Genomic DNA, 23710 nt, shown 5'->3' on the forward strand with positions numbered 1-23710 from the left:
CATGGCCACTCGCTCGGATTCATAGCTGCCGATCGTAACAAAATAACTCCGGCCTTCTAAATAGGACCTGAACCAGTTAAGGACCGCTCCAGAAAGTCCAACCCAGTTTTCCAGCCTGTGCAACAGGATTCTGTGATCTACAGTATCAAACGCAGCACTGAGATCCAACAGAACCAGGACTGATACTTGACCAGAATCGGTATTCAACCTAATGTCATTTAACACTTTGACCAGAGCTGTTTCAGTGCTGTGATGAGGTCGGAAGCCGGACTGAAATTTATCAAGATTTCCACTTTCATTTAAAAAGTCATGAAGCTGGTGAAATACAACTTTTTCAATAATCTTGGAAATAAAAGAGAGGTTAGAGACAGGTCTATAGTTGTTCATTATAGAGGCGTCTAGAGTCCTTTTCTTTAGGAGTGGCTTAATAGCAGCTATCTTTAGTGACTTGGGAAAAATGCCTGATGCCAGCGAGCTGTTAACTATCAGTAGGAGATCACTTTCTACTGAGGTAAAAACTGTTTTTAAAAAGTCGGATGGTATCATGTCCAGAGTGCATGTTGTTGATTTCAAATGCCAAACTGTTTCTTGTAGGACTTTTAAATTCACCATTTTAAATTGTGACATGACATCAGAATTATTTCCGGGTTTTAGACACAGACTAATTTTCTTGTTTGACTGTGTGGAATTAATATTTTGCCTAATTGTTTTAATTTTTTGGCTAAAAAAGTTTGCAAATTGGTTGCATTTCTCAGTGGAAAGGAGCTCTGGGCTTATCTGTTTAGGAGGATTTGTAAGTTTTTCAATCATAGCAAACAGAGTGCGAGAATTGTTGACATTCCTGTTAATCATTTCAGATAAATGCAGCTCTCTGGCCTTGCACAACTCATTGTTATAGTTACGCAGGCTTTGTTTGTACAGCTCATAGTAAATTTGAAGTTTATTTTTCAGCCATTTCCGCTCAGTTTTTCTGCATTCTCTTTTTAGGCTGGTAACCACAGTGGTGTTTCTCCATGGTGTTTTCTGTTTGCTCAAGTTGCTCTTGATTCTTATCGGTGCAACAGCATCTATTACATTCAAGATTTTCAGATTGAAATTATCCAGGAGTCTATCAACTGACTCTGCACTGGTTGTTGGTAACATAGCTATGGCCTCCACAAACTTAGCACTTGTTCTTTCATTAATGTACCTCTTCCTAACGGAGAAGCAGGTTGGTTGAACATTCTGAGTGATCAGTAAATCAAACAAAAAGCATCATGAAAATATGGATCAATCCTGCCTTGGATCAATAGTTCTGGCTGCTGGTGGTGTGATGGCGTGGAGAGATGTTTTCTTGGCCCACTTTGGACCCCTTAGTACCAACGTTACCTGGTTTAACCACCACAGCCTACCTGAGTATTGTTGCTGACCATGTCCATCCCTTTATGACCACAGTGTAGCATCTTCTGATGCTACTTCCAGCAGGATAATGCACCATGTCACAAAGCTCAGATCATCTCCACCTGCTTTCTAGAACATGACAATGAGTTCACTGGACTCCAACGGTCTCCACAGCCACCAGATCTCAGTCCAGTAGAGCAGCTTTGTGATGTGGTGGAACAAAAGATTCTCATCATGGATGGAGCCGACAAACCTGCAGCAACTGTGTGATGCTGTTATGTCAATATAGAGCAAAACCTCTGAGGAATGTTTCCAATATCTTGTTGAATCTGTGACACCAAGAATTAAGACAGTTCTGAAGGAGTCAGTGTATGTTTGCAGTGCATAATGTAATATAGTGATACATAACAACCCAATGTGAGAATTAGTAGATGGAAAAAAGACAGAATCATCTTCTGAAGTTGTGAGTTTCAGGAATAGGAGGAGTTAAATCACCATGTTCCACACTCCTGTCTCACCACCAACGGTTACACTTCCTCTAAATGGGGTAAAGTTGTAGTTATTAAGTTAATAAACTGTCATCACATACTGCGTTCAGTAGTGCACTCGGAGCATGATGATGATGGGACATGCAGCTAACTGCCCTGGGGAGTTTAGCTTTGAAAAACAAAATGAGGAGTAAGAGCGACTGAAAAGGAAAGTTTTGTGTTAAGCTGCTTAAACGCTGCAACTCCCTCCTCCCCTCCCTCCTCGGCTCCTCCATACACTGAAAGCTCAAAGAAAGTCTCTCCCTCTTTTGCTGGGGAGAGCACAGGAGAGAGGAAAAACTTCATCCTCTCTTGTCTTCAATTTACATCACCGTGCTCAAATAATTCCCCCCAAAAAATAAATTTAGAAACAGTCCCAGCATCTGTGGCTACATTTATTTTATTATCATTATCATTATCATTATTTTATTTTATTTTTTTTATTATTATTTCTGTGACCTGCATGTGATTTTGGTTTTGGGAGTTCAGCACATCACCTTTCCTGTCATCATCAAAGGCATCATCACCTAGATTTTCTCCTATTCCCATTCATAACGGTAAGTTTAACTTTCATCTCTGTCTCACTTCACTGCCAAACTAAAAGAAATGTGAACAGAACATCTAAATTACCCTCAGTTACATCACTGTAATACAGGGATGGACTTTGTTTTAGAAAATTTAAGGAATATGTCCAAATACTGTTCTAAATAAAAGCATCTTGTCTGGGAAATGATTAAAAACTAACATTCATATATCACTTACAAGCTAGTTGATGGGGAAAATCCAAAGAAAGATAACAGGAGTCAAACATGACAAAAGTACGAGACTTGTCATAATTCTCTAACATCTTTGCAGGATGTGTCACTAATCTAAGAACAATATGACTTTAATCATACATTTTAATTGCTGTGAGTGAAGATGGAAAATTGTAGGAAAGCTGTTTGTCTTTGGTGTTGCATGCAGCCTGCAGGCAGGATGTCGTACAAAAAGGACCATTTTGCTCTCTAATGGGGCACATCATGAGGATTTGACATGCATATCTTGTGAGACAGATCTGAAATGACACTAGCTACTGAAGAGCCATAATAAAATGTTCAGAGAAAGGTGAAAAATTGAATTTTGAGTATTTGATTTATTGTAGTGAAAAAACACATTATTGCAATTTTAATTTATTATTATTAACGCATGAATATTATTTTAATGATAGTATTTAATTTTAAATGGTGGCAAGGTGGTGGAGTTTTAAAATGTGTATATAATGGGTACATTAAAAATGAATAATGGGGAGAAGATGTTTGCTTTCTTGTGTCTGGATACACTGCTGCAAGCTGTTTAAAGATCAGATATTCCACCCTATGCTGCCTCTTAAAAGCATAGGGTTGCTTAGAGAACTCAAATGTCACATGTGAAATCCTGGTGCTCCTTCATGTGGGCAATAATCCTATTGGTTTGAAGTTTTCAGGATCTGCATGTGAGCTGTGAACTTTATACTTTATGGATGTTGAGAGTCAGTCTGATTTGTAATGCAATATCAGAAATAGTTGAATTAGCAAAACTAAGTATATCAGATTTGATACATTTACGATGTATTATACAACCTTCATCAGCAGTAAAAGATGGTGGATCTTGTTTTATAATGATACAATCTCATTATAGAACCCTTAACATGTATGTTGGTCTGTGTAAAAAAATAGGTTAAAAGTCTTTAGTTCCCTACTTCAGTAGATTCCAGTTGAATTGCTGATGATGTTTCCATTCTTTTCACTTGCCTACTCCACACACCCACTTAGTAACGTCTAAGAATTAAAACTATGTTTAGGGTTAGAATTAATGTGTGTGGTTAGGTTTAAATATTCAAAGAGTTAGTGTTTTAAGTATACATTGTGACTGACTACACAGTTTAATTCTCACTGCTTTTGATTACCATCATGTTATGTGATGCTATAACATGTAAACAACTTCCCACCAATTTGTTGTTACCTTGCAATTGTTAAGCCTAGATTATGAGACTGCTACATATAGATAAACATTTACATCTAACTGTTTATGCTGAGACTGGGGAAAGGTTAGAAATGTAAGTCCACTCCAGCTGTTATAAAACCCTAAAAACATATTTGTGTACCTCAAAATTGTACTGGCCAAGTCCATACTGCTAGTGGCTGGTGCCTGCTCACTCAAGCTGCTGCTAGCCAAGCAGCTAACTTCTTCTCGTAGCTCATGCTAGCTTATTTAATTAGTCCTTAACAACATATTTGAGGTAACTTTATAGCTTTACAGAAATGCCTCTTTCACTCTACTACAATGAACCTACACCCCTGTCTGACTTCACCTCCCTGATATTGTAGGTTGTGCTCAGCAAAGAAATCTGCCCCTATAGCATTAATGGCTAACTTAGCTAATGCTAAATTAGCTAATACTAAATTAACAATTAATGCAACACATTAAATACAGATTTGAGAATAAACATTTGGCATAATTACAGAAAGTTTTACTTAAATATAGAGGATAATAGAGGACAAAATATATAAAAATCACTCATTTAGACATAACTAAAATGAAAAGTTTCTGAAACGTTAAGCGCGGTAGTTATTTCAAGGGATCAGATGCAATTTTAAAGTGATCTTTTGAAGCAATAAAATACAAAAATACAGCATCTGACTTTATTTATTTATTTATTTATTGTTTTAAGCCTTTAAGAGTGTCAACTTATTTTCACTGTACCTAACATCTGTAATAACACAGTAGCATGTCATTAATTAACAAGCTGAAGATAACACAGATAATTTTCCACTGAGAAAAAAACTTTTCTCTCCATCTCCCCTGCAGCTGTCTCACCATGTATTTGGAAAACAAAAGCAACCTGGAGATTGAGATGTCTCAGACTTCTGCCCAAGGCCATCAGGGCAGGAACAGCCTAAGGGCACCAGAAGCAGTTGCAGGGAACTTTGGAGAGCTGCGTCTGCTGCAGGGCATCTCAGAGAGGGGAAACACCCAGAAATCTCCTGTTATGCCCTCTGGACAGCGGGTCATCCATACAGAAGGATTCGTCCCTGTTAGACAAGAAGACAGGTATGAGAGCCTACAGTGCTACAACTGTTTCTACTTCTTTATTGTCATTAACAATTGGTTAAATTAATATTTCTTTGTACTAAGTTAAAAGACTGAGAATTGTAACCAAAACTAATTTCAACTACAACAGTACTGACAATATCTGCAAGTCTGTAGCATTCAGCCTTAAGCCCATTTGTTCCTACTAAAATGATAAAGAGAAAAAGTCTGTTTCAGGATTGACAAGTGAAAGGAACCAGTAAAGTCAAATTCCAGTCTCTGAGTCTGGCAGCTTATCCCACCAGCATGCCTCCAGTCACTTAGTAAAAGTTTGGGTATATTCCTGGATCTTTGCTAAATAATTTTAAGATTATCCATACACACAGAACATTTTAGATTAAATGTATTGATGATTCACAGAAACAAAATGGAGTCTGTCTTCCTCCCCAAAATGTGCCTGTTAATAGTATATTCATGCTGACAGATGTGACCTATAATTCTTTTTTTTTTTTTTTTTTTTAACTTGTCCTGTCCAGCATCATAGCAAGCAAAATGATAATCTGGTTGCTGTATCGTTCTGAACAAATTTGCTCTGCCAAGGGGAGGCCTATGGGTAAGGCTCCTCTCGATAATCTGATTCATTTATTTATTTATTTACTTTGAATCACGGAATCTATGTAATCTTGCTGGACCTGACCGGAGGGGACAGAAAAAGATGGAAAATAGCAAAAAGAGCAAAAGGGAAAGAAGAAAGGAGACAAAAAGATCACAGACAGAAGGAAACGACCCTTCAATCCACATCATCACCAGACAACAAACTGTTACACCTGTACATGAACACACCAGAAAATTTCCTACAACTTTTACAAAAACAAAAACAGAAACACACACACACACACACACACACACACACACACACACACACACACACACACACACACACACACACAAATTAAGAGTTTTTAAATAATAACCAAATCAAAAAGGCATATCATGAAAGTAGCCTAACAGCGACCAGATACTAACTCACAGGAAAAATAAAAAAAAAAAAGAATTATCTCTTAGTATAAAAACCCACTGGACAACTCAGTGACTGTGTCAGCATGCAGAGCATGAGGAATAAGGAGTAATCAGTGATGAAGTGGTGAGTGAGATCGTGCAAATGCAACCATGCCTCTATGGAGGTCAGAGGCAGACCAGGGCAGCCCAGAGACCCGGGCCCTCAGCAGCAGCCCCGGAGCACTAACCCAAGCTACCCCACCACGAAGCCGACTCCAGCCCCACCCAAAGGGCGGCAGAGGAGAGCCCCAGCAAGAGCCCCCCACGGTCTTGGGGCACAAGTCCCAGTGGTCCAAGATCGGCAGCCTCCGGCCCCGCCAGGGACCGGCCACCCAGGGCAGCCCAAGCGAAGGGCCCAGGGCCCCAGGAGCCCAGAGGCGGCTGCCCCATCCCCCAAAGGCAGAGGGCCCTCAACACGCCTAGGATCACCAGGCCCCCCCAGACAGCCACCCGGCGTAAGCCAGCACACCCCCCGATGTTCCAGCCGCACACCCCGGGAACCAGGGCTCCATCGACCCCCTCCCCCCACCCCCCACCTACTCCAATCTGCACCCCATATAACCCCACATTCACACCCTCCCCTGTGCCGTACCCACAAGCACTCACCATCACACAGTCATGTCACACATAACCCACCCACCATGCCCCGTTGGGGACACCCCAGGTGGACCAGAGGACAGCAAGCCCCAAGCACCCCCCCTCGACCCAGCACCCACCCACCTAAGTGGCCCCGCCCGACATGCACTGCATGACATGCCCCCCAGGTGTTGTTTGTGTGTTGTGTTTCTTGTGTTTTGGTGTCTCGGTGCAATTAAAACTGATAGGCGAGTTGCCACAGGATGCATGCAAGGAGACCACTGAATAACCCCCTCCGCTCCTCCCCGCATGACTCCACGCCTCCCAACTCCCTACATGTGTGTGTGTGTGTGTGAGACAGAGAGAGGGGGAAATAAGAGGGGTCTGGGGATGTACGTCCAGAGGGAAGCAAACTTCCCTCTGGATGTTGAGCCTCTAGAAGGTGCCCACCCCCCCACATGCCAAACAGAGAGTGAGAGGATGGGGACAGCAGCAGACCCACGGCACACCACCCCCAGGCCCGCCCAGGCCCCCCCCCCCCACAAGTGCACTTAAACCCGCCCCAACCACACACAGAAACACATGCACACACCTATTTCCTTGCACACTCCCGCTCATCCTAACACATACATGCCTTCTCAGCCCCACCCACACAATATAAACACTCACACAGCATACAACCCTCCCACTCTCACTCCCCAGACACACTCCCACTCATCCTAGCACATGCCTACGTACGCACACAAACATACCCCCACACCCACACAAACATCATCCAACGCATAGACACACACACAACACACAAGCATCCCTGTCTCACACCCCAGCACCTCCCCCTATAGTCCCCCAAATCCCACTCAGCCCTCCTTCAAACCCCTACACCCCTCCTGCCCCTGGACCGTACCCTGGGTCCCAGGGCGACAACCAGACACCAGGGCATGCACCAACCCACACCATGGCAGCACATCCGGGCAGGCCCAGACCCCTGGCACATACGGACCCCACCACCCCAGAGGGAGGAGGACCACCCCCAGGCACCAGAGCCCAGAACCTCCGCCCAGCCCGCCCTGGAGTAGCCCGGCCGCCTGGCCCAGGACCGACGCCCACCGACCCAGGCTTCACCAGTGGCCTCACCCCCCTGCCACGAGGTGACTCCAAACGCTGGCCCCCACAGCCCCCTAGAGGACCAGACCCAGAGCCACCCCCACCGCAGAGCAGCCCGGCCCCACACCACGGGAAACCACAAAGAACCCGCAACCACCAGTCACTCCCGGCCATTTTCCAACCCCCAAAGCAACGAGGTCACAGTCCTCCACCTACACTAAGTGATGGAGCTGAGCACAGGGGACCAGAGGGAATGAGACTCAGCTAAATGATTCTTTGAGGAGGCAGACATTGTCTCACTACTGATGTGGTCAACTAAGAGAGTCCTAAACTGCTGAATACACAGATTATTTTTGGTTTTCCAGTTCACAAGGATAGTTTTCTTTGCGGTACATAATGCTGTGAGTGTCATGTGTGGAGAGTTAATTGCCATATTAATGTCACCCAAGTCACCTAGTAGACACAGTGCGGGGTTTGCAGGAATATTACATTTAAACCATGTTGACATGTCCACACATACCTGAAGCCAGAACCTGCGAACAGGTGTGCAGGACCACAAGGCATGGAGATAGTTGTCAGGTGTGTTTTCATTGCAGTGTGGGCAGATGTTTGACTGTGACAGACCCATCCTGAGCATCCTTTGTCCTGTATAATGAGTTCTATGCAGAATTTTGAATTGTATCAGTTGCATATTTGAATTCTTAGTCATTTTAAATGTGTTTAAACATATTTGTGACCATTTATCTTTATTTAAGTTACTGGATAAGTCAGCCTCCCATTTTGAAGTTGGAAGATAGATTGAGTCTTCTAGTTTAGGTAATAGTCTATATGTTTTTGATAATAGCTTTGGGGCATTGAGATTCATTAATTCTGCCACCCTAATAGGTAGCTGTAAGTTTAATTGATTAACCTATAATTCTAAGAAATATTACAAGAAATATGCAACCTCTATTATAAAAGCGAAGAGTAAAATAGGTGTTCACAGGCTTGCATTGTAGTAATAACCATGATTGTTTCATAACTTTACCCAACTATTTTTTATTTTTAACCCTAACCAAGTCATTGCATAAAGTCATCCAGGAAAGGACAAAGTTTCTTACCTATTGTGTTTACATGTATCCAAGGCAACCAGCAGAATGGTGTATATGAAGGTCCACCTTGCAAAAAAAAATAAATTGTTGGGGTGGTAATTTACAGTATATAATGGTATACAAAATTTTTGAGCCACGACCCCCAAGATAAGATGCATTGGTGTTCGTACTAACTTGATGTGTTAAAAAATTAAGGTGATAATTTCAAAGATTTATCTCTTCATTAATGGTTTATTTTGACAGCCCTGGTAAAAAATCCCAAATTTATTTGATAAATGTAGACTTTATATTTTTCAACATTATCTGGCGACCCCCTGAAATTATCTTGCGACTCCCATGGGGGTCCCAACCCCTAGTTTGAAAGCCACTAGTATACATCATATCTAAGGATATGAAGACATTTCAGAAATAAGAAGGGATTTTCCTACGGACCCAGATCTGGATCTACTTCAGTATTTTTTTGTTCAGCCTTACCAGCTTCATGCAGTCTTGGACTGCTCCTGATTACCCTAACAACAGACTTGACCAAACAATCTCAGTAATTTCTGCAAATGTTGTTGACTTCTAAGAAATAAAACAATATGTTGGTACAGCAGAATCAGGTGTCAGCCTACCTGGCTTAGTGGAAAGCAAGAGTTAAATCAATTCATTTCTGAATTTTGACCATTCATGGGATTTACTGACAAAATAGAAAAATATTGATTGTCACAAGACTTCAACATCTGCCTTATGCCATGCCGTAATCAGGCTGATCTGAATCTGTGTCCCATCATCAGCTCGATTTAATGCCTTTCAGCTCCTTTCAGTTCTAAAACCGACATTGTAATAGTTGTGTTAAGCCGTGTTAGTCAGTAAAACAGCAAAAACTTTGGAAGTTTTCCCACTTCCCACTGGATTTTCTTACTTGAAGACATGAGATTCCGAACCACACATGCACAAACATATTACACATGCCCCATTGGTTAAATCCTGTAAGGGATGCGTGAACATAGCTGGAAAAGGCTTGTGAACCATGAACATTCACACAGACTTAAATGGGTTTGGCAGTGGGTGTGTAGCTCAGACTCTTGGCAGGTATTAATCTCAAGCCTATGGCTATGACGTTATCAAGATTAAACAGATTTGCTTTGCCCAATGAACAAAGTCAAAGTTGTAAATCAAAATGAGGGGGTATTTTTGTGTATCCTGAACAGTCCAGTAGGTCAGAATGTGTAATTTTACAGTGATCAAACACAATTAGACTAGAATTAACTTCAGGAGTTCAAGCCAAATATGACATGGTTGTCAGCTGATGGTTAAATTAACATACAACTGAAATATAAGACTGTGCAGATGGTTCCCTCTAAGAGTCGTTCCTGTCCACTGGCCACCTGTACCTTCCTGTTTATGGTATAAAAGATGAAGGCGATGTTCTGTTAAACATTGGACATAATTGCATGTGACAAGTGGAAATATTTTCCTGGCCAAGACGCTCGTACTTCAGCAGAAAGAATGCAGCAGTTGTGGTAGCTTTCGGATGATCTGCCTGGAAATTTTAAAGTCTGCTTGCACACATCACTGTAACATAATGGATGACTGAACTAATTAGGCTCAAAGGTTTCTCAGAAAAGAAAACTATAACGATGTATTGTTTGGAACTTTGCAGAAAATACTGCAGTGACAAGACAGCTTCCAGACCCTCTCTCATTTTCCACATCATTTCAAATCAATTAATAAATGGATTTAACACACTGATCAATACACAATTCTCAGCAATGAGAAAAACAGATTTGTAGATGGTCTATCTTGTTGGATCCTACTCTAGTTGTTTGTGCAATGCTTCAATAACTTGACTGTCACTGTATGTATGTAACTAAATAAGTTTGGCTCAATTAGACTTATATTTGTTATTATAATATATACATATATATTGTGTTTTGAAGTATGTGAAAACACAATAAAGGCAGGAAATCCACTCATTAACTTTTTAAATTAGTGTGTGTGTGTGTGTGTGTGTGGGGGGGGGGTGTATATAAGCTATATATATATATATATATATATATATACAGTATATATAAATGTATATATATATATATATATATGTATATATATATGTGTGTGTGTGTGTGTGTGTGTATTTGTTTATTTGATGTTTATTTGATGAGGACAATGCACATTAGTGAACAAAACTATGCCAGATTTAGCTTGAAGCTACTTTCCATCTGTTGTCCTCAAACATTTAAAAACAACATGACAATAATAAATAGCTTGTAATAATGTATCTTGACTTTCTTTTTCCCTTTTATTTTCTTTTTCCTAATCATTTCCACTTTGATATTTCTCAGACATGTTTAATTAATGAAAGGGCTCAGAAAAAAATTAAGCTAGCCATGAACTACTCTACTACTGTAGCTCCACCAGCTCACTGACCTCACTAAACAAGACAGTACAAGTTGTGGTCTACTAATTAGCTTTTTTATTTTTGATTAAGGACTTACATTTTAAATTATAGTTGTGTGTCTGATTTTGATGACCCCATTAATTCACTTTGGGACCTGATTAAAAAGATGGTGTTTTCAGGCCCCCCAAATGTTGGTTCGATGTTGCTGAAATGTCCAAATGATAAAAAACTTAAGCAGTGTGCCTCAACTTGTTTCTGTGTGGACATTGCCTGAATTTTAACAATCACATGAAGGCTTTGGATATTCAAAAACTTGCAGACCCCTGAACTCTTTGGGGACCCCTTTAGGGGGTCTGGGACCTCCAGGTCACCTCCAGGCCTGGCTCCAGAGGAGGGCCGCGGTGACCCCTGTCTGGGCAAGGGAAACACTGAACCACTATTATACTGCGTCATGAGGATTTGCTGGTCTGATCCCTTTCTTAGAGACCTGGTTGCCATCGGTATATTACCAGGGGGATAAAGCCCCCAACAACATAGCTCCTAGGATCTTTGGGACGTGCAAACCCCTCCATCACAGTTTGGTGGTGGCTCAGGGGAGGGTAAAATGTAGAGAGGGAAGTCATGCTTAGGCAGCTACCCCTGCGACCTGACCCCGGATAAACGTCAAGAAAATGGATGGATGAATTGTATAAGAGTATTGCAGAGTATTAACATATAATCTACTCTCATTCAACAACCTCATAGCACAATGAACCCAGCTGTCTGCAGCGTGTTGGGTAATACCCACCAGACTTGTCTAACAGTGCCAATAAGGACATTTTAGGTTACACTCTTATGCTCATGCAACAGAGGGCAATTAAATGATAACAAACCTCATGCTGAAGCTTATGTCTGATTTATCCATGGTACTTTGTGGAAAAAAAGTTTTTGAATGATAATAGAAGCAAATAAAATTGCGTCTGAGTGAAGAAAGTATACAGACTGACCTTAAAGTTTTGGAAAGTTTGAAAACAAATTGTGGGTGGGTAAATTGTGTTTGGGGTTTCAGGGTGGTAGTAAAGGAGGTGATGACCTTGTCTTTTTATTAAAAAAAAAAAAACTTGAATACTTTCATTTGCAACTATTGTATGGTTATATAGTTGTGTTTAAATTGAAAATAGTGTTGGGAACAGACATTGAAGGAGGGACATAAAAAAGCCAAAAGTCCAAACCTAAGAGAGTTTGAATGGAAAACTAAAGTCAGATTCTTTAGAACCCCCCCTCATAACTTCCAAATTTGGTGTAACTTCAGATCAATGTTGGAGGGGCTGTGGACATATGGGAGACCATACTCATATATTCTGGGACTGTCCTGAATTAACAAAATATTGGAAAGATATACAAAGGGAAATAAAAAATTATCTAGAGGTAGAAATTCCATTAGAGCCAAAGTTTATAATATTAGGAATACTCCCCAATAGATTCAGATTAAATTGTAATGTACTTTTATTAAAAATACTTCTCTTAATTGCTAACAAAATATTTACCATCTCCTGGCTTAAACCTCAGCCCCCCACCATTACTCAATGGAAGAACAAACGACAAGAAATATACCATATGGAACAAATAACACACACACACATATATATATATATGTGTGTGTGTGTGTGTGTACACACACATTATCTCTTTAGCTGTTGAGTCACCAGGTATTCACTCACCTTTGTGCAAACCAGACGTCTGGCTTGTTTAGAACAAAGTTCTATGGAGTTTAAATAAATAAATATATTTAAATGTTCAGTGTTTTTCTGGTCTATTAACTAATTGTCTTACATTGTTTTTTGTTTGTTCCAGGAATAACTTCAGTGCTGTTAACTTTCTCAGAGAAAAAACTAATTCAGCCAACCTAACAGAGAGGTCTCCTCTACTGAGATTCTCCCAAGATGAAAGGTAAACACTTCCCCTCCCTTTACAGACAACGAATGCAGTTTAGAAATACTTTGATTTGAATAGTAACTTAAACATCTAAATAAAATCACTCATTAAATTGTGATGTAAATGTAAAAAAAGTATGTGCAATTCTTTAACCCATTTACTTTATTAAAAGCATTTCATGCTTTCAAATATAACCAGCTAGCTCATGTTAGGAAAACTGTAAATAAACACATCAAACACAGCGGTAACTAACCTTTTGTTTAATTCAGCTTAATACCTGTTTGCACACAGCCCATCTGGTGGCCTTGGAAGGAATATATTTTATTGTGTTGCCACTAATTACTAACACGTGGAAACAAGATAATTAAGTCATGGCCTCATGTCACTAACACAGGATATCATTATAATTAATCTAAAGATTAAAATAAAGTAAAAAAAAAAAAAAAAAAAGGTCCATGTTTTATTTTTGCTATAGCCATACAGAAACTTGCCCATTATCTTCTGGCCAATTTTGTTATCAATACCCAATTTCCAGCCAGCAAGCTAACTCATCACAGGCGGTTAGAGCTTAGTGTTTCATTTCTTATCAAAGTGAAGAACCAGTGTTACAAGATTAGGAATTTAGAGTGTTTAGTTTAGATGAAGAGAAAGAAAAACGATGATCCGAGCAGCATGATTTCCAGTGCTGTGTGCTAAATCACTCATTTATTGCTCCAAATCAAACTGACACTGAATTATTCATTGAGGTGAAAAGTAAACTGAGATTATGGATATCTACTTGCCATAATTTTTTTTAATCTAAACTGTTGACTTTTAATATTCGCTGTTATAAAAATGAACAGAACTCTCTTTTCCAACCTTAATTGACAGAAAATAGCATGATATTAGTTTTAATAAGATGCTAACAGCGTTCATTAGCATACAAGCTAATGGGCACTATTTTGTTTGCTCAGTTGACACTTTTTTAACATAACGTCAAAAGGATAAATTCACTCACCCAAGCCTGGATATTAATAGAAAACAGGGATTAACAGTTAATGAAGCACAATATATAATTTAGTAAATACGTTTTGGCTCTATAAACTAGCTGAGTGTTCATGGCAGAAGTGTGATTAGCTGAACAAGTGGTGACAACTTCCTTACACTGATTTAATTCAGCGATGTACAATACATACATGTAATGAACTCTTGATAATGGAAAACTTTTACAGACACATTTTTGCCGTATTAAAACTTTTTTTCATTTAAGAACTTCAAAAGATCTGGCTGGGATTTTTAATGCCAACGACATGTTTCTTTCTTCACTGAGACCATGCTCCCTGTTACCAATAATAAAATGTCACTAATTTTTCTGTTTCAGCATCACCTACATGACCGTACATGATCCCAGCTTTGTTGGAGTGGAGGAGTCCTGGGAAAACGGCTCTCTGGACATAGAGAGACGATATCGGTTGGGCAGCGAGGTCACCAGCCTGTCACACTCCAACTCTTCTGAGAAGTATGACACTCTGGAGAATCTCAATCGTAGCTTCAGACTCACCAGCAGTGTCAAGTAAGACCCTTTCAGTTATCCTTTCCCTCTAAATACCTGCAAATGACAAAGTATTTTATGTGCAAAAATGGTTTCCTTTTAATGGCTGAATAAAATGTCAATACCTTTAACAGTCTGCAGAAAAAACAAAAACTATGACAATAATGCACAAAGGTTAGACTAAAGTAAATAGTCAATATTAGTGACTTTTTTTTTTCGTGTTTTATGTACTGGTTATTATTTCGTGCCATTATTATTTTTTTCTTTTGTTTTTGTCTTTCCAGGTGCTGCCTCAGAGCCTCCAAAATTGCCACTATCTTTGTTATTGTTGTTATCTGCAGTGTAAGTAGACTCCAATAATAGAAAAACATGATACACTCTATAAACATCCCAAGGCTCAGAAACTGACATTCCAACTATTATTTATTTTTGAATACCATCATCTCATATCATAAATTAATTATTCCATTATCTCAAGATCACAAAGCTTGTTTTTACAAGATAAGTTCAATTATATCATTATTAGAAAATAATTAAACTGTTATTTCAAGATAACGGCATGAATTATTCTGCTATCTCAAAAAAACAACTTACTAAACTCATTATCCTGAGATAATGGTGTTAAAAAGCATTTTTAAAACATGGCTGCTTTTGGCTTCCGTACCATGCTAAAAACAAAAACCAAACAAACAAACAAACACACAAACAACAACAACAAAAAACAAAACAAAAAAAAAAACAACCCAGCAAGCTATGTAATGACTAATTTAAGTCAAGTGTGTGCAAACAATTTTTTTGTACCTAATTCAAAATCTCCTTTTTATAACAGAAAAATGGGAAATACATGGGAAACATGCTCATTCACTGTAATTCAGAGTGAAACTATTACTACTTAATACACTTTTAATACTGTATATGGAACAGAGAAAACTCATCTCTTTAAAAAAACTAAACAAATATACTTCGGGGACCTCCAGGGCTTACTAGACTACAGCAGTAGTTTGTGGTTTGAGGGACATTTATACGGTGAAAACACTGAATTTCCAGTCTAATTGTCGCTACACTGCCCATACCGGTCACTTTCATACTGCAGCTTGCGAGCCAATTGCATCAATTTCTGAAGACATGCACAAACAATGCTTCAAACAAGTACAAAATATGCGAGGCAGCTATGAAAAACACATGTACACATAATCAAAATCAAGTATATTCTGTTTATATATACCACTCTATTCCGTTTCAGTATAACCCTTATCCAGATTTCTAAAAGCATGATATTGTTCATATGTAAGGATCCTATAAAAATCCAGTCTTAACAAAGATTGACTTAAAAAGTCCTAATAAATCATTTTACTCTGGTCTCAGCTCCTTTTCAGTATGTATCCAGATCGAGACAACCCCTGGAGGATGTTGGCAGTCTCTCCAACAGACAGCTTCTGTATCCTTTCCCAATGAATTATTACAATGTTTCTGGTGTAACTGCAGATGTTTTTGGAGGTAAGGGTGTTTAAGGCTTTAAAGATGAGCTGCATTGTAGATTCTTCTTGCTGCTTTGTTTAAAATGAGAAACAAAGAAGTTAGCTTTAATGCAGTGCTGTCATGAAGTCACAGTCATAAGTTACTGAGGTCAGGGGATGCTGCAACAGAATTTTATACACAATCAACAAAGCCACGTTTTTTTCTTGATGATCCATGTCTCACAGCAATGAATGTGACAGACTTCCGTGATAATGCTTTGCTGAAGCTACAGGTGGCAGGACCTTTTGCAGGAGGGGTGGTTGACCCCACCACCCAGGACTACATCCTGATTCAGGTGGAGCAGACCGATCAGCCAGGACAACGCAGGCGGAGGACTCAGCAGGTGAGTGAGACACCATTTCTTTGTGAAGGATTGTTGAAAGATGAACCACTCATATTCTGCTGTTTGTGAACAGGTGACCTATAACTGGACCATTCCCCTGCATGCTGAGCGAAGTGATCAGATAGTGTCAACAAAAACCTTTGAAATGCTCAGCAGGTAGGACACTATGACGCTCACCATGATATGCATATAGAACTAACAGCGGTGCAATTGTCAGTTCAGTTTCAGTGATATTCATTTTTACCCAACAGTTCAGAAAACAACCACCACAGATTCATTTACTTTAACAGTTTTAAAAATAATGTAATCTTCAGTATAATTTTCTATTGTATATTAAGCATTCTATAAAAAATTAATTTATATAATATAATATAATACTTAATATTCAGGAGTTACCACACTGACCAAATTATAAAATCCTTTAGTAAGGCACAACTCTAAGAGACTTAACACGAGTTAAACATCAATGAGGCCCCCTGGTGGCAATAAGCTCAGTCTGTATACAGTCACTGGCCACTTTATCAGGTCCACCTGGCAGGTTGGACCCCTTTTTCCTCCAGAACTGCCTGAATTCTTGGTGTCATAGATTCAACAAGGTGTAGGAAACATTCCTCAGAGGTTTTGCTCCATATTGACATGACAGCATCACACAGTTGCTGCAGGTTTGTCGGCTGCATCCACGATGAGAATCTTCCGTTCCACCACATCCCAAAGCTGCTCTACTGGATTGAGATCTGGTGACTGTGGAGGCCGTTGGAGTCCAGTGAACTCATTGTCATGTTCTAGAAAGCAGGTGGAGATGATCTGAGCTTTGTGACATGGTGCATTATCCTGCTGGAAGTAGCATCAGAAGATGCTACACTGTGGTCATAAAGGGATGGACATGGTCAGCAACAATCCTCAGGTAGGCTGTGCTGGTTAAACCAGGCCACGTTGGTACTAAGGGACCCAAAATGGGCCAAGAAAGTATCCTCTCCAAATGGAGACTCATCAGACCAGCAACGTTTCTCCGTCTTCTATTGTCCAGTGTTGGTGAGTCTGTGTGAATTGTAGCCTCAGTTTCCTGTTCTTAGCTGACACCCGGTGTGGTCTTCTGCTGCTGTAGCCCATCTGCTTCGAAGTTGGACGTGTTGTGTGTTCAGCGATAATATTCTGCAGACCTTGGTTGGAACTGGTGGCCATTTAACTTCCTGTTGTCTTTCTATCATCTCCAACCAGTCTGTCCATTCTCCTCTAACCTCTGACATCAACAAGACATTCTGGTCCAGACAACTGCTGCTCACTGGATATTTTCTCTTCTTCAGACCATTCTCTGGAAACCCTGAGATGGTTGTGCGTGAAAATCCCAGGAGATCAGCAGTTTCTGAACTACTCAGACCAAAAACTTTGCTACGTTCAAAGTCACTTAATCCCCTTTCTTTTCCGATTTTGATGCTCAGTTTGAACTTCATCAAGTCGTCTTCAGCATGTCTACATGAATAAAATCATTGGCATGTGATTGGTTGATTAGATATTTGTAATAACAAGGAGTTGTACTCAATAAAGTGGCCAGTAAGTGTATATACTGTATTTTGAAAGTTACACAAAGTCTCACAAAGCATTTAAACCTTTAATATGATATTGTTGTAAAAGACTCTGCAGCTTGACGATGGAAACATACTATAAAAAAGTGACATCCTGAATTCATGCTGCGTTGTTTTGTTTCTTGCACAGCGACCCTATCGCCATCACAATTCAGGCCTTCCTGCAGGATAATGAAGTGGTGCCATTGTCCATGACCCACCAATCGCTCTACGTCACCATGGAGACACAGGTGGCCATCGCTGGAGTCATCCTTGCCGGGGTCTATGTTCTCATCATCTTTGAGGTAAATGGCCTGTGATGCTCTTCTACAGATGATGAATGAGCTTGTGTTTAATTTCTGCTGCTCAGTCTGATATGTGCAACACATACACTGAAAAGAGGCATGTTTACACATAAAAACACTATATAATGGCAACTTGTGTGTGTGAAGAAATGTCTTTGACAATGAGTCGCCACATTGACTGATAATGGAGTTAACAGTAGTACATAACCAAAGCTGGAATAATCATGAGTGAGAAAAACAAATGTGGGAATTATAAATGTGCTGTACACACCCATCCATAGCTTTTCTGATGTTACTATACTTCTCAAGCTTTTCCAGTTCGCCTCACATTGTTAAGATTTCCTAACACAGATAAACAGATAAATGCATGCAGACCTCTTGCTAATTAAATAATCAATCATCCATTTAAAATTTGAAGAAAGTAATGCCATATTATATTATTTTACTGACTTTTTGCTTTACATACCTAAACCAAGTGGTAGAAATGGGTTGCAGCATCCCACAATATGCTTAGTTAGACCTCATTGTGAGGGGTCTACTACAACAGTTTTACATGCACTTTACACTTAAAAAAGAAAAAAAGAAATTGCTGCAGCACTCTCGTCACAATATTGTTATCCTCTCTCTCTCTTTCTCTCTCTTCCTCATATATATATATATATATATATATATATATATATATATATATATATATATACTGACTTCCACAGGTTCCACTTCTTTAATTCTTGGTACACCTCCTGTCAGCTTTTGGTTTAATTTGGACAAGTTAATCTCCATGAACATAGTTGGTTGTGAACTCACTAAAATCTGTCCCAATCTGTTGTGAAAGTGAAGAGCAGGCTGTAGGAGATGAAAGCACACTTACACTCAGCACACTTTCAGCTGTCATCTGTGATGTTGACAGGTCTGCTTGCAGAGATGTCAGCAAAATGTGATTTGACAGCTCTATCAGGTCTCCTCTGCAGAATTCTGTTTACTCTACATTTTACATAGACCTCTTAATGAGTGGGACCACATGCTTTCTCTATCATTTGGGACATTGTTCTAAATCCCAAGTTCATACAAAATAATATGCTGGTAATCAAAACTGGACACTAGTTTTGCTTATTTGAAATATTTCAGTGAAACATTAATTGAGATCTGAATTAGATGTTGGCAGTCTGATTTATCTTCCATCATCCTTGACAAAAGGAAAAGGGGTCTTTTTGTTCCTTATTCATTATTTAAACAGATTTAATAAAACTATTTAAACTTTATAGTTATTGTCTGGAATGATCTATTATTCATGCTGAATAATGGGACCCAGTTTAATTTGAGTAGTTTAGAAAGATAGGGATCAAATACAGTAACCATTTTGTCAGAATATAACAGAATTAACATGTATCTAATCTAGATTTAATTTAATATATTGAAAATAAAAAGATATTTAATAGGGACTTTTCCAAATGTACAACGTGCAGTGTAATGTTAAAAGTACAAGATCTTTTTATTAAAGGGATTAAAGTTGGTCCACAAAAGCAACAAACACCACTTAATCTAGTCAATTTGTTCTGGTTTTCTGACATAAATTTACAAAAAGAAAAAAAAAGCCGAATTATTATTATACTTGTTTTTTCCTTTTTCAATAATAGATAGAAAAATTAATAAATTTTCTGTTTTCAAAATATTTCACAGCATGTTTTTCATATTTTTTTTTTTTATATTACAAACTTAATTATTTCCTGTAACTTCTGCTTTGTTTAAAACGGACAGATTTTCTTCATCAGTTAAAGTAAAAGAAGTGTGATTTCACAAAACATCGTTCTCATAAGTTTGGATTGATTGTAAAATAAATATATAAATAAATAAAGAGAGAGAGAGAAACTAACTCACTGGAAAATCAAGCAAATTGGGAACTACTGAGAAAAGTAAATGAAAAATAGTTTAGATGAACAGGATTCCTAGCTGTATTTTTACAAACTTACATAAGAAGAAATGCCTTGGAATTTAAATTTACCTTCCATTCTTTTGTGCAGTTGTTCATTTATTCATTCATTTGTTAATTTTTTTATACTATTTGTTGCAATTCAGGGTTGTGCTGTAGAGCAAGTCTGGTCCTCGCGATCTTTTATCCGGCAACTTTTAGGTGCATCCCTCCTCCAGAGCAGCCTCTGCAGAGCTGAATGACATGCAGATGAAGGAATTCAGCCATTTCATTCAGGTGTGCTGGAGATGGGATGCATCTAAAAGTTGCAGGATAGTAGATCTCGAGGACCGGACTTGCGCACTCCTGCATCGCAGCGATTATTTTGAATTGGTCATTTTTATTTTATTTCCTTAATTTTACTTCAGTAGAGTCACATTGTTATTCTTAATATTTTTGTATCATTGTTATTTTTACAAATAAAAAAATAAAGCATAACATAAGGACCATGGCAGCAGAAATGAAGACGGTTCTAACAACATAAAATGAATGATGAGTATGATGTAAAATATTTGAAAAAAGACATGGCTGAAAAAAAAAGCAGCTCTGCAGCTACAACTTTCCCTCCTGTGATTCAACCAAAGGTCATATCAGAAAACCTTTGCAAGTAAAAGACAAACAGATATTTGGTTGTATTTGAATTTTTATGTGTATAAATAGATATTTTCCCCTTTGTGGATTACAATGCTCGACATCTCGGTATTGTAGCCCTCTGTATTTCACACTCAGAAGGATGTGTTCCCCATCAAATTTCAGATTGTCCACCGCACTCTGGCTGCCATGCTGGGATCGCTAGCAGCTTTAGCAGCTTTGGCTATCATTGGTGATGTAAGTACCTGTTACTCTAAAGTTTACTGACCTACTGAATCAATAACAGCTTCACATCAAGAACTGTTTGGTCCACACCATCTTTTTTTCATCAGATTGCCAGACCACCAGCTGCTAGTGCATCTTAACGATATCCAGGAAAGCTGGTTTGCTTTAAAGTAACTCAAAACTTCCAGTCAATTTCAGAGCAAATTTGATCTACAATGTCCCCTTGTTGAAAAAGATAATAATAAAAAAGGATTAACTATTGAAATTAAGATTAATTTACATTACATACATTTAGAGTTATTCCTTTACCACTGATTAGTGGAACTTCTTAAATTATTCTAACTTTCTAACCAGCTTTTGACAAACAATTAAAAACAGCTGGAACTTGCAGGAACGTTGATTTGCTTTGAAGCAACTCGAATCTTCCAATCATTAAACACAGTTATGGGCTCCGGTTTGAGGGAACTAGGCCTATGTGACTCTTTATGCACAGCCCATTGTTAGTATTATTAGTTGTACCTGTGCTTTGTCCTGCTACATTTTTGGAAAAAATTTTTTTAAAACACCACAAATCAGGATCTGAACCACTAATTTTGTAATAGTGCTGTAACACAACTAAATTTGGGATCTTTACTATCAACGTATTGTTTAATAGGCATGAATCCTTGTCTCTCTGCAGAGACCCAGTCTGGTTACTGTGGTGGAGTGGATCGACTACGAAACACTGGCTCTTCTGTTTGGCATGGTGAGTATGTCAGGGATGTTTCTAGCAACTTTTTGCACTGATACCGATACAGTATCAGGTATCGGCCTGATACTGTGGCTAGTGTGTACTCGTACTCGGTATTCATAAAAGTGTTTCAATATTACAGAATCTGATACCAGTGTTCTTAAAGTAGGGCTGTTGGTAATACAACAAATTGACATCTTAGTACAAAGATTAATCTGTGGAATTAACTTGTAAATTTTCTAACACATAAACAACAAAGTTATTACTCATACCATAATAAAAATGATCTCCGTGAGAGAAGCTGATTTTGGCCATGGAGATTACAGCTGTGAACATAATGCACCAAAACCCATTTTATCCTGCTTATCTATGAAAATCCTGACAGTTTTGCAGCCTTACAAGATGGCTGCCGGTTGACCCAGTTGGTAAATCCCAATCTAATGTTTTTGTAATGTTCCTGGAGGTTGTGGCAACTCGGCTCCTTTTGTCAGTTTTCTTATCGAAGGAGGAGGAAATAAGTAATTTAAAATCCTGTCTTCACTCAAATAAGCATGTCCTTATTGCAGGCTGGAAAGATTTCTTAAAAGGAAAAGCTAATAACATGCTTAATTTAATTTAAATTCACTTTTTTAGACACATTGTACCTGTTATAAATGTTATTCTGCTGTCTCACTACTTCCTGTCTTGTGTGTAGCTCTTACTTTTTATAAGCGTTTCAGGAAACTTCTGTGAATTTAACTTTTTTCCCAAAGCTGCAGAGCCATACTGTTTGTTCGATCTTGCTGCCACAGAAGTGTGTTTTTTATAGACCTCCCACTCTTTTCTAAGCACCATCTGTGGTGACGATTAAATATCCTGATGACACATAATCTTATTAAATGGTAGGATTTCTAAAAAAGTGAAACCTGTTTCTCACAGATGGTGCTGGTGGCCATTTTTTCAGAGACGGGATTCTTTGACTATTGTGCCGTGAAGGTAAGTTAATCAGATAAGGTTTTAAAGAATTGATTGAGAAAATCTGAGGTGTACATACTACAGTATTACGTCATCTGTTAGTACTTGCATTTTTTCACCTCTGTCCATGTGGGATACCGAGTGACAGGTCTGGGAAACTAGTCACTCACTGGTGAGTTGATTCAAAGCAGACAGGTTTTGAGATATTTATGAAATCAGCACCAAGATGCCACAAACATTTTTTTCTTTTTTGGTTTTGACTTCTCTAACATGACCAATTTATGGTGTTAGATGACCGTCCGAGTTCTGCTTTTTAAATTTTTTTAATTTAATTTTATGGAGTTTTAAATCAAATATACTCTATTTAAATAGCACTTTTAAAACACTGGTGCAATCTAAAGTGATTCACAGAGCAAAACACCAAAAATAAAGCAAGCTTTGGAATTTAACAAGAAGTAAAACATCAAAAGGTTAGAAACACATCCAAAAACTATTTGCAAACAGCAGCCCAATAAGGAACAAAAGACACTACAAGATAAACTGATGTTCAAGAGTTGAATTTTCTCCACCTTTTTAACTCAGCTGCATCATTGCAGCGTAATGATGTCATCAATCAATGAGTTAGTTAGGAGAATTTTATAGGAAGATGTTAAAATACATGGTTAGAGTTAGAAAACAAACATAGTCGTGGAGTTATTCAGCGGTTGTGGTTCTGGTCATGTGACATGATGCTGTCTAAAACAAAAATGTCATCTCACCATTTTAAGCTTGGATTATGAATCTTCTAAGTATGGGATGTAAAGATAAGTAAATAGACAGACAGACCGACCGACCGACCGACCGACAGATTGATAGATATCTGTGTTGAACAGATGGACCTAATAAAGTGGCCACTTGGTGTATTTT

At 38.7% G+C, this 23710-nt stretch overlaps 1 protein-coding gene across 1 annotated transcript in view; it reads left to right on the forward strand.

Moving 5' to 3' along the window:
• Window positions 1-2388: 2388 nt before the first annotated feature.
• Window positions 2389-23710, forward strand: part of oca2 (oculocutaneous albinism II) — a 60868-nt gene continuing 39546 nt past the window's right edge. The window contains exons 1-12 of the mRNA XM_042006533.1: window positions 2389-2464; window positions 4734-4976; window positions 12999-13094; window positions 14440-14631; window positions 14895-14952; window positions 15976-16048; window positions 16314-16471; window positions 16545-16627; window positions 18185-18338; window positions 21061-21132; window positions 21800-21865; window positions 22769-22825. Of these exons, the coding sequence (XP_041862467.1) occupies window positions 4744-4976; window positions 12999-13094; window positions 14440-14631; window positions 14895-14952; window positions 15976-16048; window positions 16314-16471; window positions 16545-16627; window positions 18185-18338; window positions 21061-21132; window positions 21800-21865; window positions 22769-22825 (1242 nt within the window). The 5' untranslated portion in view covers window positions 2389-2464; window positions 4734-4743. The remainder of the gene's footprint in view (window positions 2465-4733; window positions 4977-12998; window positions 13095-14439; window positions 14632-14894; window positions 14953-15975; window positions 16049-16313; window positions 16472-16544; window positions 16628-18184; window positions 18339-21060; window positions 21133-21799; window positions 21866-22768; window positions 22826-23710) is intronic.

Source organism: Melanotaenia boesemani, chromosome 14 (genome assembly GCF_017639745.1).
Source record: "Melanotaenia boesemani isolate fMelBoe1 chromosome 14, fMelBoe1.pri, whole genome shotgun sequence".
NCBI lineage: Eukaryota > Metazoa > Chordata > Actinopteri > Atheriniformes > Melanotaeniidae > Melanotaenia > Melanotaenia boesemani.